The sequence below is a fragment of the Hesperophylax consimilis genome, chromosome 4 (assembly GCF_061612785.1).
Source record: "Hesperophylax consimilis isolate HC1 chromosome 4, BYU_Hcon_1.0, whole genome shotgun sequence".
Classification (NCBI taxonomy): Eukaryota; Metazoa; Arthropoda; class Insecta; order Trichoptera; family Limnephilidae; genus Hesperophylax; species Hesperophylax consimilis.
Genome location: NC_142839.1, coordinates 5,414,517 through 5,429,424, shown reverse-complemented (window position 1 = coordinate 5,429,424; position 14,908 = coordinate 5,414,517). Strand labels below are relative to the sequence as shown.

The following is a 14,908-nucleotide window of genomic DNA, read 5'->3' as shown; positions in this document are numbered from 1 at the left end:
CAGGTGGTGGAGCGGGAGATCAACTTTTTGATGCCTTCCTCGAAGTAGTTTCCCGCCAACACCTTCGTCTACTTTTCCACCTCCTCCTTTACCTCCTCGTCGGTTAAAAATCTTTTTCCACCCATGTACAGCTTCAGGAAGGTAAAGAGATAATAATCTGAAGGTGCTAGGTTAAGGGAATGCGCGGGGTGGTTCAGGATATCCCATTTAAACGAAGCAAGCAGTTCCTTCGTGGCGTTGGCCGTGTGTGGTCTGGCATTGTCGTGCAGCAGGCTCCCTTTGTCAGCATGCCTCTCCTCTTGTTATGAATCACCTTCCGCAATTTTTTTAGGGTCTCACAGTATCTTGCAGAGTTGATGGTCTCCACTTGAGGCAGATATTCAATCAAAATTATGCCTTGACAGTCCCAAAACACGGATGCCACGATTTTCTTGGCTGAAATTGTGGTTTTGAACTTTTTGGTGGAGGGTGAAGACGTGAGAACCGTTTTTAAACTCGCGATACCACTTGTACACACTCTTACAATTCATAGCTTTATCACCATATGCAGTTTTAACCTCATTATAAACCTCAAACGGAGGTTTTTCCTTCCAAACGAGATAACGGATGACGCCGCGTATTTCGCATTTGGCGGGAGATTGGATTGACATTTTTCACGAAACGTGTTGTCGCGTTGACACTTCTCAACGTACTGACCTTGAACAGGTCTCGTTGCGGAGGGGAAGAGTCAGGCTACACGTAAGTGTAGCGAACATATCGAAAATAAAATTCATTCGGTCGTGAGAGCCTCAGTACACTTACTTTCTGGATACGCCTCGTAATTCATATTTTAATTGAATTATAGAATAAATTAATTAAGTGTGAAAAATATTTTATTTAGAATTCTTAGTATCTTTCAATACCAAATTAACAATTTTACAGTTCTTATAAAATAAACAACGATAATAAGAAGAAAAATTATAATTTACTTACAACTAATTCATATTTACAATAATTACATACATTATTTAATTTTATATTGTCAATAATCATCTTATTGAATTTTTCAAATAGAACAAAAATCTATTTATCAAAAAGCAAAATTTGGAATATAACCTAAAAAGGTAAGTTAAAATTAGATGTCTCAAAAAAAACTTTAAAAGAAGTAAATAACATATTTACATTAAAATGTGTACCCATTTCAAATGCCTATACCAAATATTTATTTATGTTTGTGTATTTTACTGGACAATCTCTTTTATATTCACAGAATTTGAGCAATTGATCAATTTCAATATTCAAGTTCTGTGAAAGTCCTATTCAAGTTCTGTTAATATCAAAGTGCTGTGAAACAACCTGCCCATGATGAAATAACAACATAACTTGAATTTAAACATTGAAATTTGGTGAAGTGTTAAAAAATCTGTTAAAAATCCTTCCTTAATTTATGTTTTCATTACAATGGTCTCTCACCAAGTAAGGCTAAGGACTCACGGAGCGATTTTTACCCGCGCCCGCCGCGGTTGCGGGCCCGCAGCCTCTGTAGAATGCAGATATGTATGTAAAAAATTAAAGCACATTTCACGACGCGTTTTACGCCCGCGGCGTGTGCGATTATTTGCGGGGCCCGCGGCACCCGCGGTTATCTTGTACCGGCGGGCGCGGCCCCGCCGCCGCGGCGGGTTGCTCACGCGCGCTCTGCGATCGGTTGGCGGGCGAGTTGTGGAACTCAAGTCTTGCGATAATCAACCGCCAAGATTGCGGGCGATAACCGCGACCGCGGCGGCTGCGTCACCGCAAAAAAGAGCGGTCTCGTGAGTTTTGAAAATAAAACTCAATTCCGCCACCGCAGCGGGCGCGGGTAAAAATCGCTCCGTGAGTCCTTAGCCTAAAGGAGACAGAGATTAAAAGACTTTACTGATGCAGAGAGGCTATTTTCCTGTGGGAGCTACCCAGCCTTTCCATTCCACATGAAAAATGGAGAAGAACATAATACATTTTATAAGCATTGAATTTTTAGTGACTTTAAAATTAAATAAAATCTTATTCAGCCAATTATTTAACTAACCTCAAGGCACCTATGTGAACGGAAAACCGTTTGTTTGACCAGATATTAGTCACCAAGTTTATAGCTCAACAGTAAGTTATAACTGCGGGACGGCCAATATCCAATCAAAAATCCAGCTGCCCCATTTCATGCTTCTCTAAATGCACTGCCAGAAGATCTGAAGAATCAAAACCTGAAAACAAACAAAATGATTATAGAAGTTGGCATCAAAATATCTCTCTCGGGTCCAAATGATTACAAAAGTTGGCATCCAAAATATCTCTAATGGGTTGTCCAAATGATTATAGAAGTTGGCATCCAAAATATCTTTTATGGGTCCTTAGATCAGTCAAGATTTCAAATCATATTATATAGACAAATATTCTCAGTAACGCGCTAGTGAAAGACTACTATTTAGAAAGGAGACATTGCTATAAATTATATTAACCATGTTTGGTGACCCAATCTGAATAACTTATCAGATACTTCCAACCTTCCTCTTGCCGTCTCCTCTCCCTCACCACTTCCAACAATAATTGTGAATAACAGTATAATTGAGAACATGCAACTTCTTTTTGAACCATAAAAATGGACCTCTCCTTGGTTGTGATCAATTAACTATACATATTATTGGTATTTTTATAAAAAAACTATGTACCATTTTACATTAGTGATACTTGTCTAAACTATAGTTGGGTAGAAAACAAAAGACCGTTCCCTAGCGTCGTCCGGAATGAAGCGTGGTACGGGAGGCGAGTGCAGCAAAGGAAGCGACTAACGAATGCTAGCGAACTACTAACGAATCACAACCTTTCTGGCATTGCACAAGATGTAGCGCACCTTATTTGGAATAGCTATAAACTAATAGACAATAAGAACATCCTACTTACTTTTATAGCATATACTGCAAACATTAGATCTTTCCTCGTTGTGGTTCATGACGTGAACGATGAGTGCCGACGATCCCGTGAAGGCCTTGTTGCATATTTCGCAGACGTGTTTCTCCTTGACGTGGATCTTTTTGTGTTTGGAGAGCTCGTTGGACTGGCAGAAGGACTTTTGGCAGACAGAACACACGTACGGCTTCTCCCCCGTGTGGGTACGCTGGTGGGCTATTAGATTACCTGGAAAAACCATTATATATTATACAATCCATTACATGATTTGATCATGCCATATATTCTTTTTTCACTCATTTCTTTGTTCATCCACTCTACATCCATTCTCCGGAGTGATTCGGACGCTGTTCGTTGCCGTCATTTTTTCAGTACATTTTGTCATTATGACGGTTTGGCTATGTTGGCTGGACTTTATACAAAATCAAAAATACAGCCACGCGTCTCACTCCATCGCCTGGATCAGAACCTACCTTGGTTCGGGCGGTACACCGCTTGCACGGGAAGCCGTGCTTACGAAATTCGTGTGTTTCGACAGGTAATTAATTTTATTTTTAACATTTTTAAAAGATTGTGTCAAATTTAACAAATAAAAATATAACGGTGGATTACAATGAGGTGTTAAATATGATTTAATTTTGTTGGCGGTTCGGTGCATGAGTGAATGTTAGGACGAGCTGCGCCTGGTTTTAACTCAACCATTTTGCATTTCATCCGTCTGTAAATTTGTATGTGCATTCTGTGTCCATTCAAAAACTGCTGCATTCACTATTATTCAAGCAAGCCTCACCTTGACAAGGCCGGGATCACACCTAATCTATTATTTGATTTATTTCATGGAATCTATGAAGGAGATCCATGAGAACATGAGTTGAATGGACTTCATTTCATTCTATAAATTGACCATAGAAACTCATAGAATGAGGAAGAAACAAGAAATGCCAAGTGGGCATATTTCGTGAACCAATAATTTCCATAATCCACAAAAATTATAGTGCATAATTAAAGATATATTTTATTAAACATATATAAATAGTTTTTTTTTATCAAATTTTTTGAAATCCCTAGTTTTGTTGCTAATCTCTTGCTAATACAGGGTGCGGCAAAACAGACAGTACAGTTTTAGCGCAACTTACAGAAATATGGTTTATTTTATTTTTAAATGGGATTTCTAAAGTTTTTGGCTGCATTTTGGCACATCTCGATAGGTATAGCGACGATTTCCTTCCGAATTCGATCCCCCATTTCTTCCAAAATGTTAGGCCAATGTTTAAAAACATTTTCCTTCAGGTAAACCTGGCAGGAAGAAGTTGGAAGGCCCGCTGATTTCAAGATTTTGCGTAAAGCGAAGCCCTGGTGTTGTCCGGACCAAACCATGGTAACAACTGAAAATGGTACAACCCTCCCGACACAATGAGACCCCTTCCAGGTTCCTACCCCCATCACATGGGATTTACCGGCCCTTCAACAATGCACTGTCTGTTTTGCTGCACCCTGTATAATCAAATGGAATTTAATATAATATTTCAGGCAGTGTAAGAGCGACAGAGCGTATACATAATGCAGTATTTTGATTGGCTCTCTTGGGGCTAGAATCAAAAGGTACTAAGTCAAGAGCTACATTGGGTTCTTTTGAAAAAGACATGGAAGGCACTTCTATTGTTGTATTTTATTCTGTGCACAGAATCAATAGGTGAGAAGGCGCCATAACTTTGACTATGCTTCAGTAAAGATTCTTTTTCAAAAGTGAAATCATTTTTATTTGGAATATGCATTTTTTTCAATATTATACAGGGTGTCCGGAAACTCGTAGTACAAGCGGGAAACTGGTGAATCTACATCACATTTGGAGTCGATTTTGTAGTATATTTTTTTTTTATTTGAGCTTTCGTTATCGAGTAAATCGAGTTTGAAGTTGATTTTTTTTTTTTTTTTTTCTTTTTTTTTTAATCAAATTCTTATAAATTATTACTGAAGATCAAAGTACCCAACTAATTAAAACTATTTGAAAGTAAAAAAAATTAAGAAACTCGGATTTGAAGCATTATTTTGAAATCACCCTTCATTTAACCCGGTGTAATCATAAAATATTTCTGCTCTGCATGGTTAAAATATCTGTTATTCAACCCTAAACACACACCAGAAAAAACTTTAACCCTAAAATAGCCGAAAAATATATTTTTTTTGTTTTTTTTTTTTGAAAATGCTCAAAACAAAAAACTTTATGTTTTTTTGGGTTCCCCATGTGGTGTAGATTCTCCAGTTTCCCGCTTGTACTACGAGTTTCCGGACACCGTGTATATCGTACCTACCTGCCTAAAGAAAGTTTGATAAAAGAATTGTCATCGAGATAGTGACATCTTTGGACAAATTAATAGAAATTATTATTTATTAATTAGATTATTTTTTTTACTATTCAAAAATACTTTTTTTTTTGGTTTGACTGAGGATTGAACCTTCCTCCCCAGGGACTGGCTCTTAAAATGCCGTGAAGTTTTAAAATATAAGATATAAATTTAAAAAAAAAAATGGTTTGACTGAGGAATGAACCACTCCTCAGAGATTGGAGCCAACTTTGTCAAATCCACAACAAAATAAATGTATGACCGACATTTATTTTGTATTTTAACTGCTGTAATGTGATCCGATTTCAGAGAAATGTGTATATGTCCACTTGTGTGTGTGTGTGTGTGATTGCCACCAAAAGTAGGATCCGATGTCTAATTAGGTTATAGGTTTCTAATTAAGTAGGTAGGTACTTAAGTACCTACCCACAAATCTTTGGTTAATTAAACAAAAGAAAATTAGAAATACACATTTGGATGCGAGGTCTACTGTTCACAGAAATACTAGTCATCTAAGCTTATATCATGCCTTGCATTCTTTCTGGATCTCCATATTTTAACATGGTTACAGTAGGGTGTTGAATTGAGTACATATTATAATATTAGTGAATCAACGAGCGAGCACTCACTGGAGGAGGAGAAGGCCCTCCCACAGGCGCTGCAGGCATGCGGCTTCTCGCCCGTGTGGGTCCGCGTGTGCATCTCCAGGTCCTTGGCACGCTTGCAGCCCTTCTGGCACACTCCGCACACGTACGGCCGCTCTGAGCTGTGCATTTTCTTATGTGCCTGCAACAAACAAACATGCTGTAACATATTGGCGTGTTATGGTCTTGCTGCTGAGAGCTCCATTATGTCCTCTCTTTTTAACACATGCAGAAAGAGAGAGAAGTTGAAATGGGCTCAGCGATATGCCTTTCGGTATCTCATGTGATCAGCAGTACGCTTTTATTATTTTTAGACCTGGAAATAGTGAACTCTTTCATGGATTATTGCATTGAAATGTAAAAAATGTATTACTTTTACAATTAATACACTTCCTATGGGAAGGGTAGTTCTTTCTTTTTAGGGTGGTACTTCGCCGGCTCTATTTGAATGGCAGTAAAGGCATTGCTGTCCGATAATTCTATATGAATATTGTACCAATCTTTTTGCTAGGGTCCAAACTATAAATATGTATATGTACAAACAAATCTCCCATTTTCTTATCTTCCTGCCTCTTGTGTGTAAGAATGAGAAGATAAGAAGAATCAAAAGGGAACTATCTAATTTAACTTTTAAAGGGAACTTTAGGGGTAATAAGTCCTTGCACCTATGGCACTGGAGATGCAGAAATTGTTCTTTTTTTGTAATGATTTGTGTATATTTCGGTTACAAGACAGTACCTACCAAATTATTTTAGCAATTCTATATCTACATCCCAATATCACACTCCTAAAAAATGTTTTTTTGGCGATTTCAAATTTTGAAATTGACATATAGACTATTTGTACTGGGTTAAAGTTAATATGGCGAATGGACCTTCCCCAGTGCATAAGCAAGCAAGAGCGCGTCTAGATAGTTGTTTTTTGTCCCTCCTGAACATTTTTAGAAATGATTCTTGTGCGGTATTTGACTTACACTGTTGAAATAGTATTCAAAGTGTCAAAAACTGCAATCTACAAAATTAAAGTGTTAGTGCCCTAATAATATATTTAGTAAACTATAAAATCGTCCTGTTATTAGTATTAGTAATTCTTTACAAACCTTTAAATTACTATTGTGTGAAAAAGCCTTTTTACATATATCACACTGGAATGGCTTCTGTCCGGAGTGGACGTACGCGTGGCGCGACAACTTGGTGGCGGTGCTGAACACCTTGTAGCACGTCTTGCACTGGTAGCCCTCTGGGTCCGGCTTCAGGTCCTCCAGGCACTCCATCTCCTCGTACGTAAAGCTCAGTAGGTCCGAATGACCTTTCAGTGAGGAGGGGACCGCGTGGGACAGATCCGTAAGCACACTATCGCTGAGGGGCAACTCGTCTGCTAGAACTAATAAAAAACAGTAATATTATGCCTGGATAATATTATATCTAGCACGGTCCATCGATAAAACCCTATATCAATATGATATTGACTAAATCAATCTATGATTATTAGGCGGCGGTAGGCGGTATTTCCGAGCACAGCGATTGATTCCGACAACTGGTAGACAAAATAACTGTCAATATACACAACTTTTTTAATAATGTCGTTCAACTGTGCTAGGGAAATCGATCGTCAGTTAAGTCTATCGAACACATATTGTTAAGTCATCGATTTAACCATGCTAGACCCCCTGTTAACATTAAGAGTTTGGCAAAATAAAGAATGCGCTTGGCCCTTTGTGTATTGCGCAACTTTGCCAAATTTATTCGGAATTATTTGGAAATCCAGAATGGTGATTGGTGATTTCTTCTGGTTGACCCCAAGCCCTACCAAATTCAGTTTCTGCACATCAACTAGCAGGCGCATTCTCTTGTTTGCCAGACCCTACAATGCTGGCATTTTCAACGCAATCTATACCATCACGCGGTCCGTTTTGGCACAATGTGTTTAGATAACTTCATGGATCACATAATGCAACATCAGCATAAGGGGATAGCCGCCAATGGATCACATATGCAACAGCAGCATAGATTTGGTTAATAGAAGAGTATGCAAGAGACGATGCGTGAATGTGAATGAAGCAATGAGCTTACGACAAAACAGAGTTGTGTGTCCAGTTGGCTGTCCATCCTTTGACCACCCATCTGGGAAAACGTCGTGATGGTTAAGTAGTTAGAATATACTTGTACTTGTCAAAGAGAAAAAAAAGATAGTGGATTGTCTGACAATATTTAAAAGTAAGTACCAAATTAACCTGTAGGAACTGGCAAGAATATTCAATAAATAAAAATACATTTTCGTTAAGGCCAACTTGTAGACAATACCATACTTGATAAAGCGACATTTTGATTTTGGGTTTAACAAACCTAGTAAAAGTAATGAATAACGAATATAGTGGAAAATGCAATTGCAGTGCTTTGTGATGTGCGTGGGCACAATTTTTCAACACTGCAAAAGCAGGGCTCCAGCTCCTAGGGGTTAATACTGATTACACATTTCGCTGGTACATGTCATGGATACTTTGTTATTCTGTTTACTGGCGTATATTAAATAATATAGCGGTGGATAACCTCCAGAGTTAATCCAACCCTATTCTCTTATAAAATTCATGTTCATTCATAAATAAATTTGTGCTTAGAAATTTACCAAAATTACGTTTTGTAATTGGTGCTCATTTAAATAATTCCGTTTTATTTCTATGTAGTAAAAGCAGTAAATACCATTAAAAAATAGTGCAATGTAGCGTAATTGTGTTAGAAGAATAGTGTTAATATTTTCCGCTTTCAACATCAAGTGCTTACTTTAAACTCTATAAAGTGGTTACATAATAAAATAATGAACTTCACAAAGAAGCCATTGAGATTTTGTAAGCCTTCTTTATGTAATAAAGTGATAATGTACTTATATAGCATGCTAGGATAATTGGATGACTGAGTTGTACATAAATAAGTATTTGTCAATATATTAGTAGGTATACGTACATTTGAATTATAGGAATTTATTTCTATGTATACATTACAGTGTCTACCAAATATTTACATTTGTATATAATACATAAATTTAGAACTGTTGTTAATATGGTGTTTTATGCTGGGTGTGAGGTAGGTTTGAGTATGTGACACTGTGGTAGGTAATGTTATATGTTTCGTGAACACTTCACTGGGAGAACCTGTGCTGAGGTGTTTACGTGGTACATGTATTTATGTGTATTGGTTAAATTTTCTTATATAAGTGTAAGTTGGGATTTTAATTTTTTTATTTTTAAATGGATATTGTACATTGTTATTTAAAGAAAGAGGAAAAAAATATTTATTTATATGTACATATATACATACACCCATGTATACATACATAAATACACATATATGCATGCATACACACATATAAGTAAACACATGCATACATACATAATGCATAACAGGTATTTAAAAGATAGAAAAGAAAATTTACATGCAGTTAGCTATATATGGGAAAATAGATTATTACAGACAAGCGATAAATATTGAGATGTTTTCTATATTTAAAATTATAAGTGTCCATTTGCTGTGCTTTGATATAATGTGAATATATTAACTAATCTCACTAACCATCATTATTTCGAGTAACAGTCTGTCCACTCATATCTGGAGTACATTCAATGTGTTCCGAGAGGTCTGGTGGATTAATAGTTGATATATTATCAAAATAACGTTCCTTTCTAATCTTTTTCCGTACAATCGTCTTGGAGGTTTCCAACATGGCTTTATATTGCCTAAGATTTTGATCAGCCTTTTCACATTGCTTCTTAAATTGAAAAGATATATCCAATTTGACAATACATTCATTGCAAATCTGTCCAGGCAGACCATCAGACTCCCAAACCTACAAATTAAACCAATTATGTATAAACTTCCATAGTACAAGTTCGATGAGCAAAAAGTATTGAATTATATGCATAAAATAGATAATTCATTATTATAGGTCACTAGGTTCGATGAATAACTTTCTACCTGAACTGCAGAAAGTGCCATAATTTTTCTAGATATGTGAACTCTGAATATTGACACCATGACACCTCGGGAGGAACAACACACTCGACAGATCTTTGAAAAGTCGAAACCTTTTTGTAAGCTGTTTGAATCCAATTCCGACATTTTACTAATAATATTATTATGCACTATCAACACAGCCTTGACAGTTCTATTCGTAATCGTAAACAGATTTTAATAGACAAAACCATAGAACATAGAAACTGCCAATCAAGTTGTCATAGAAAATCGACATTTTCGATACTTTTTTATTATTATGTAGCAGGTGGCAATACGTCGTGTGCACCATTTCCTCATTATTTTCACCTTTTGTAATAATACCATATTTTGTTGGGAGAAACATTACCTATGTAACAGTGTTGCCAGATGCATAAATTTTGGGGTAAAATTCGGTTTATGGGAGTCACTCGAATAACCGAAATTGAACTTGATTTAGACTAATTTAGGGCTGGGGAATCCGAATCTGTAAGAATTAGGTGGGGGTCGGCACTATTAACTGAGTTATAGGGTTTCGAAATTTCGTACGCGATACATAGAAACCATGGTTTATTTATCAATTATGACATAAGAAAATCAAATTAGTGACGATTTATTAGTCTCACATTTCAGAAGTGCCAACCAAAAAAATAAAAAGTGTTGCCATATAATAATAATATTTTTTTACAAAATAGGTTAGGTTTTTAGTTTGGGTTAGAGTAGGCAGAAGAACATGGGAAAAAGGTATTAGAATTAAATCACAAACCAGTCTATACAAACCTAGCGTAGCCCACAAACTATTTGAAAACTGGGATGTAACTCTAAAGGGGACGCGAGCAGGCGTTATTAAAGGGGCAATTTTTTGTAACAGGAAATAACATGGAAAAAAGGTATTAGAATTAAATCACAAACCAGTCTATACAAACCTAGCGTAGCCCACAAACTATTTAAAAACTGGGATGTAAGTCTAAAGGGGACGCGAGCAGGCGTTATTAAAGGGGCAATTTTTTGTAACAGGAAATAACATGGAAAAAAGGTATTAGAATCAAATCACAAACCAGTCTATACAAACCTAGCGTAGCCCACAAACTACTTGAAAACTGGGATATAACTCTAAAGGGGACGCGAGTGGGCGTTATTAAAGGGTCATTTTTTTGTTATAGAAAATCACAGTTAGGTTAGGTAATATATATATAAATTTAATATTTACAAGATTTTAAATAATAAACTACAAATCTGGCAAATGATATTTAATTTTCTGAATTTTCCATGCATTGATATTATTATTATATGGCAACACTTTTTATTTTTTGGTTGGCACTTCTGAAATGTGAGACTAATAAATAGTCACTAATTTGATTTTCTTATGTGTCATAATTGATAAATAAAACATGGTTCCTATGTATCGCGTACGAAATTTCAAAACCCTATAACTCAGTTAATAGTGCCGACCCCCACCTAATTCTTACAGATTCGGATTCCCCAGCCCTAAATTAGTCTAAATCAAGTTCAATTTCGGTTATTCGAGTGACTCCCATAAACCGAATTTTTTCCAAATTTTGAATCATTTGTATCTTCACTATTTTTATTCGATCACCAAAAATATGTAATTTTGAGGGAGATTATTTAGCATCGGTCGCGTGGAAAATCCAGAATTTAGGAATATAGTTCTTGAACTTCAGAACGGATTTACAATGTATCTTTATGTAATTATCATCTTTGTCAATAAATAATATGTATCAAATAAAAACAATATGTAACTTTAATTTGGTACCCACACTAACTACTGTAAAATGTAGAAAAAAAACATGTTGTACATAAGGGAAAAATTATTCGCATATCAGAAAGAAATAAAAATACTTGTTTTTATAATTAATAATATTATTATTTAATTTAAAATGGAGTTCCACCAAAAAACTTGATAACTTATAGTTAAAATACTTTTATGTTTTTATTTGTAGGTTTTGTGTTTTATTTTTGTTTCCTTATTTTATTTCTTAATAAAAAGCTTACGTAAAAAATATTTTTTTTACATGTTTTTGATAACCTTCAAAGGGTGTTTTTTTTAAATAAAAAAACTTGATGTTTTTACCCTTGTGTCATGATGTCTATTTTTTGGGGATATTGCATTTATTTATGGAATATGGCATCACTGCATGTGACAGATGGTGACATTTTACGTCAACAATATCAAAACTAATTTTTACAGCGATTAGTTATTTTGTTTTAATTTATTTATTGTCTACAATGATTTGAGACAAAAATTGTGTTAGTGAGAATTACAATTATGGAAGACTTAGCCGAAAAGTATGACAAACCCAGCAAACTAACATCGGTTCAAATATTGGAAGATCTTCAAGATACTTCTCTGCGGCAGCCCCCATCCAAAATAATCGATTCTGTTAAAAGCCCTCGCGAATCGGAATGGGTTAATTCAAATAACTTTCTTGTTTACCATGAAAAGCTGACAGAATCCCTGGATAAATTCAGCACAGCAAAAGATATGCTGACACGGCTCGATGCTGAGCTTCAGAAGCGAATGAGTGAAATGAAGGACCAAGTTAATGTGAAGTGATAATAGAAATGTGATGGAATTTAACACAATAATTTAATTTTGCCGTTGATATAAAATTTATAAACATATTAAATGGTTTTTCCTAATAATCATATTTTTATTTTTATTTTAATTTATTTATAAACATTCCCGGGTTACGAATAACCTGACAATATTTGAAAATCTCCTACTACCACCACAGTAAGCTGAAAATGTTGCTTGTGTTGTGATGGAGGAGCCAGCCGAGGAAATGAACACACTGCGCCTGGGTGGGACCCAAACGCGATGTCAACTCGGCCACCGACCGGACTTAACCTAATATTATTGTATATTAGGTTAAGTGCATAAAGATGCTTTGCACAATCTAGCTTCTCTTTTCTAAATAAAATAACAATGAGTATTCATGTTATGTTTAGTAATACTGAGTATGTTTACAGATTAGTTAGTCTTCCTGTAGCTAGTTTGATTAGGTTAGATTGATTTCAGTCAGACCCCTCCCTCTCCATCAAAGAGATTATGTTTGAATAAGTTTGGCGAACATCAGAATTATATAGAAAGATTCTAATGTTATATTAATAATAGTTTATTCCAGAATGTATGCAGGGTTAGTAGGCAACCATGACAGTATGATGCTATTCTTCAATTGACGTAGTATGCACCATATGCGGTGGAGAAGTGCTCTGAAATAGTGGACAGTTCCAATGTAGGAAGGTATACAGCAATGTGCAGAATGCGTTAATGGTAATTTTTTTTGACGTTTGTACTGCAAAAGAAAAAACGCCTTGTCAGCGAACCTGCTCTAACGGATATCGCTCTTCTTTGTCTTTTCATATCCTCGATGTCTTTTAAGTTGTGTGTGATATGTCCCAGGTATTTTATGTTATTACAATGTTTGCGGCAGACGCTTAAACGCGTCTTTTGCGTAATGTTGGTAGAGAGCGGGAGACGCTTAAAAGCGTTTTTCGTATTTGTACACTATTGGTAAAGCGCGGGAGATGCCGAAATGCATTGTACACTTAGAGTAACAATATATTACGAGAAACGTATGATGTTGGTTACTCTGTGAAGTAAAAATTATGCGTCAGCTCTCGTGAGACGTGTACCAGGTACCTGGCAATTATGGAATTAGGATCGGGTGGCCGGCCGACTGTGGTCATAGAACATGCACTTGAAATAAAATAACTGTAAGATAAATGTTTTGTTTTTTTTTAATCTTTACATTTCTTCAGTGTTAAAGCGATACTGTTTCGTTCAAGACGTTCTCTATTTTCTTTTCTGCGTACATTCCGCTTTAAAAATTTCGTACAAAGTATTTATGTGCTGTGCTCGAAAAGTTATTTGTTACACAATAAAGGGATATTTTTTCATAAAAAATACCCTATAAAAATGGACTACGGTAATGATAATCGATTACAATAAATATATGAAAGGCGTTGACCGAGCAGACCAATATCTTTCGTATTATTCTATTTTACGAAAAACCACTAAATGGACAAAAAGGCTAGCGATGTATACAATAAATTGTGCATTATTCAACTCATTTGTTGTGTACAATTCCGTAAAAGAAAGGAAAATAAAATATAAACAATTTTTTAAGGAAATCGCAGAGCACTGGGTGGCTGATCAGATTTCGTCAGATAATAGTCAAGACCGGGAACCGGGAACCAAAACCATCAACATCTGGTATCCGAAAAAAAACTTTAAAATCTGATCCTCCAGGAAGACTATCGATGGATATGAGAAAACATATATTGGAAAAGATTGAAGGCCCTTATAAAAATAAGAATCTAAGAAGGTGATGTCGTGTGTGCGCGGTACACAAAATACTTAGCGAAACCCGGTACATGTGTAAATTCTGTGATGTACCTTTACATAAAGGGAATTGTTTCCAACGATTTCATACTTTCAAACAATATTAGTGTTTAGTGGTGTGTATTTTACAAAATATATATACTATGTTGAATATGCATAAAATGACTAAATCATTTTATATACGACAAAAGTGCAGTTTCTTCAAAATTTTTAAATTTAAACTTAAATATCATAATTGCTTATCCAAAAATATAAAAATTTGTGACCAGTTCATAATGAAAGATTTCGAATAAAGTAAAATACTGAAAATTTTATTTAAATTTGATCAATAGTTCAGAAGTTATAGCTATTTTACATAAAACGTAATTTTGCGCGCGAACATGATAAAAAATGCCCGCTTTACGGCGTAGATTGATTAAAAAACCCCCCGCAAACATTGTGTTAAGACTAACATCCATTTCCCTTTTGTCTAGCTAATATTTATTACTGACGGTAAAAAAAGTATTATTTTACGTAATTATGCATATTAAGATTGTCGCAGAATCTACATGAATAAAAATGTTCTTTTGTTCAAAATCTTAAATCTCCAAAAGTTCTTCACAGATTGTTTTGAAGTTTTGACACAACGTTGCATTCAAATACGTGTGT

General features: G+C 35.5%; 1 protein-coding gene across 1 annotated transcript; it reads right to left on the bottom strand.

The window, feature by feature from the left end:
- Positions 1 to 1,874: 1,874 nt before the first annotated feature.
- On the bottom strand, positions 1,875 to 10,215 carry LOC149424091 (uncharacterized). Its single transcript, XM_089631160.1, has 6 exons — positions 9,880 to 10,215; positions 9,478 to 9,751; positions 7,011 to 7,294; positions 5,897 to 6,053; positions 2,917 to 3,150; positions 1,875 to 2,219 (listed from the first exon to the last, which is right to left on the bottom strand). The coding sequence occupies exons 1-6, from the start codon at positions 10,021 to 10,023 to the stop codon at positions 2,152 to 2,154; spliced, it is 1,161 nt and encodes a 386-aa protein (XP_089487286.1). The 5' UTR covers positions 10,024 to 10,215; the 3' UTR covers positions 1,875 to 2,151.
- Positions 10,216 to 14,908: the final 4,693 nt, after the last annotated feature.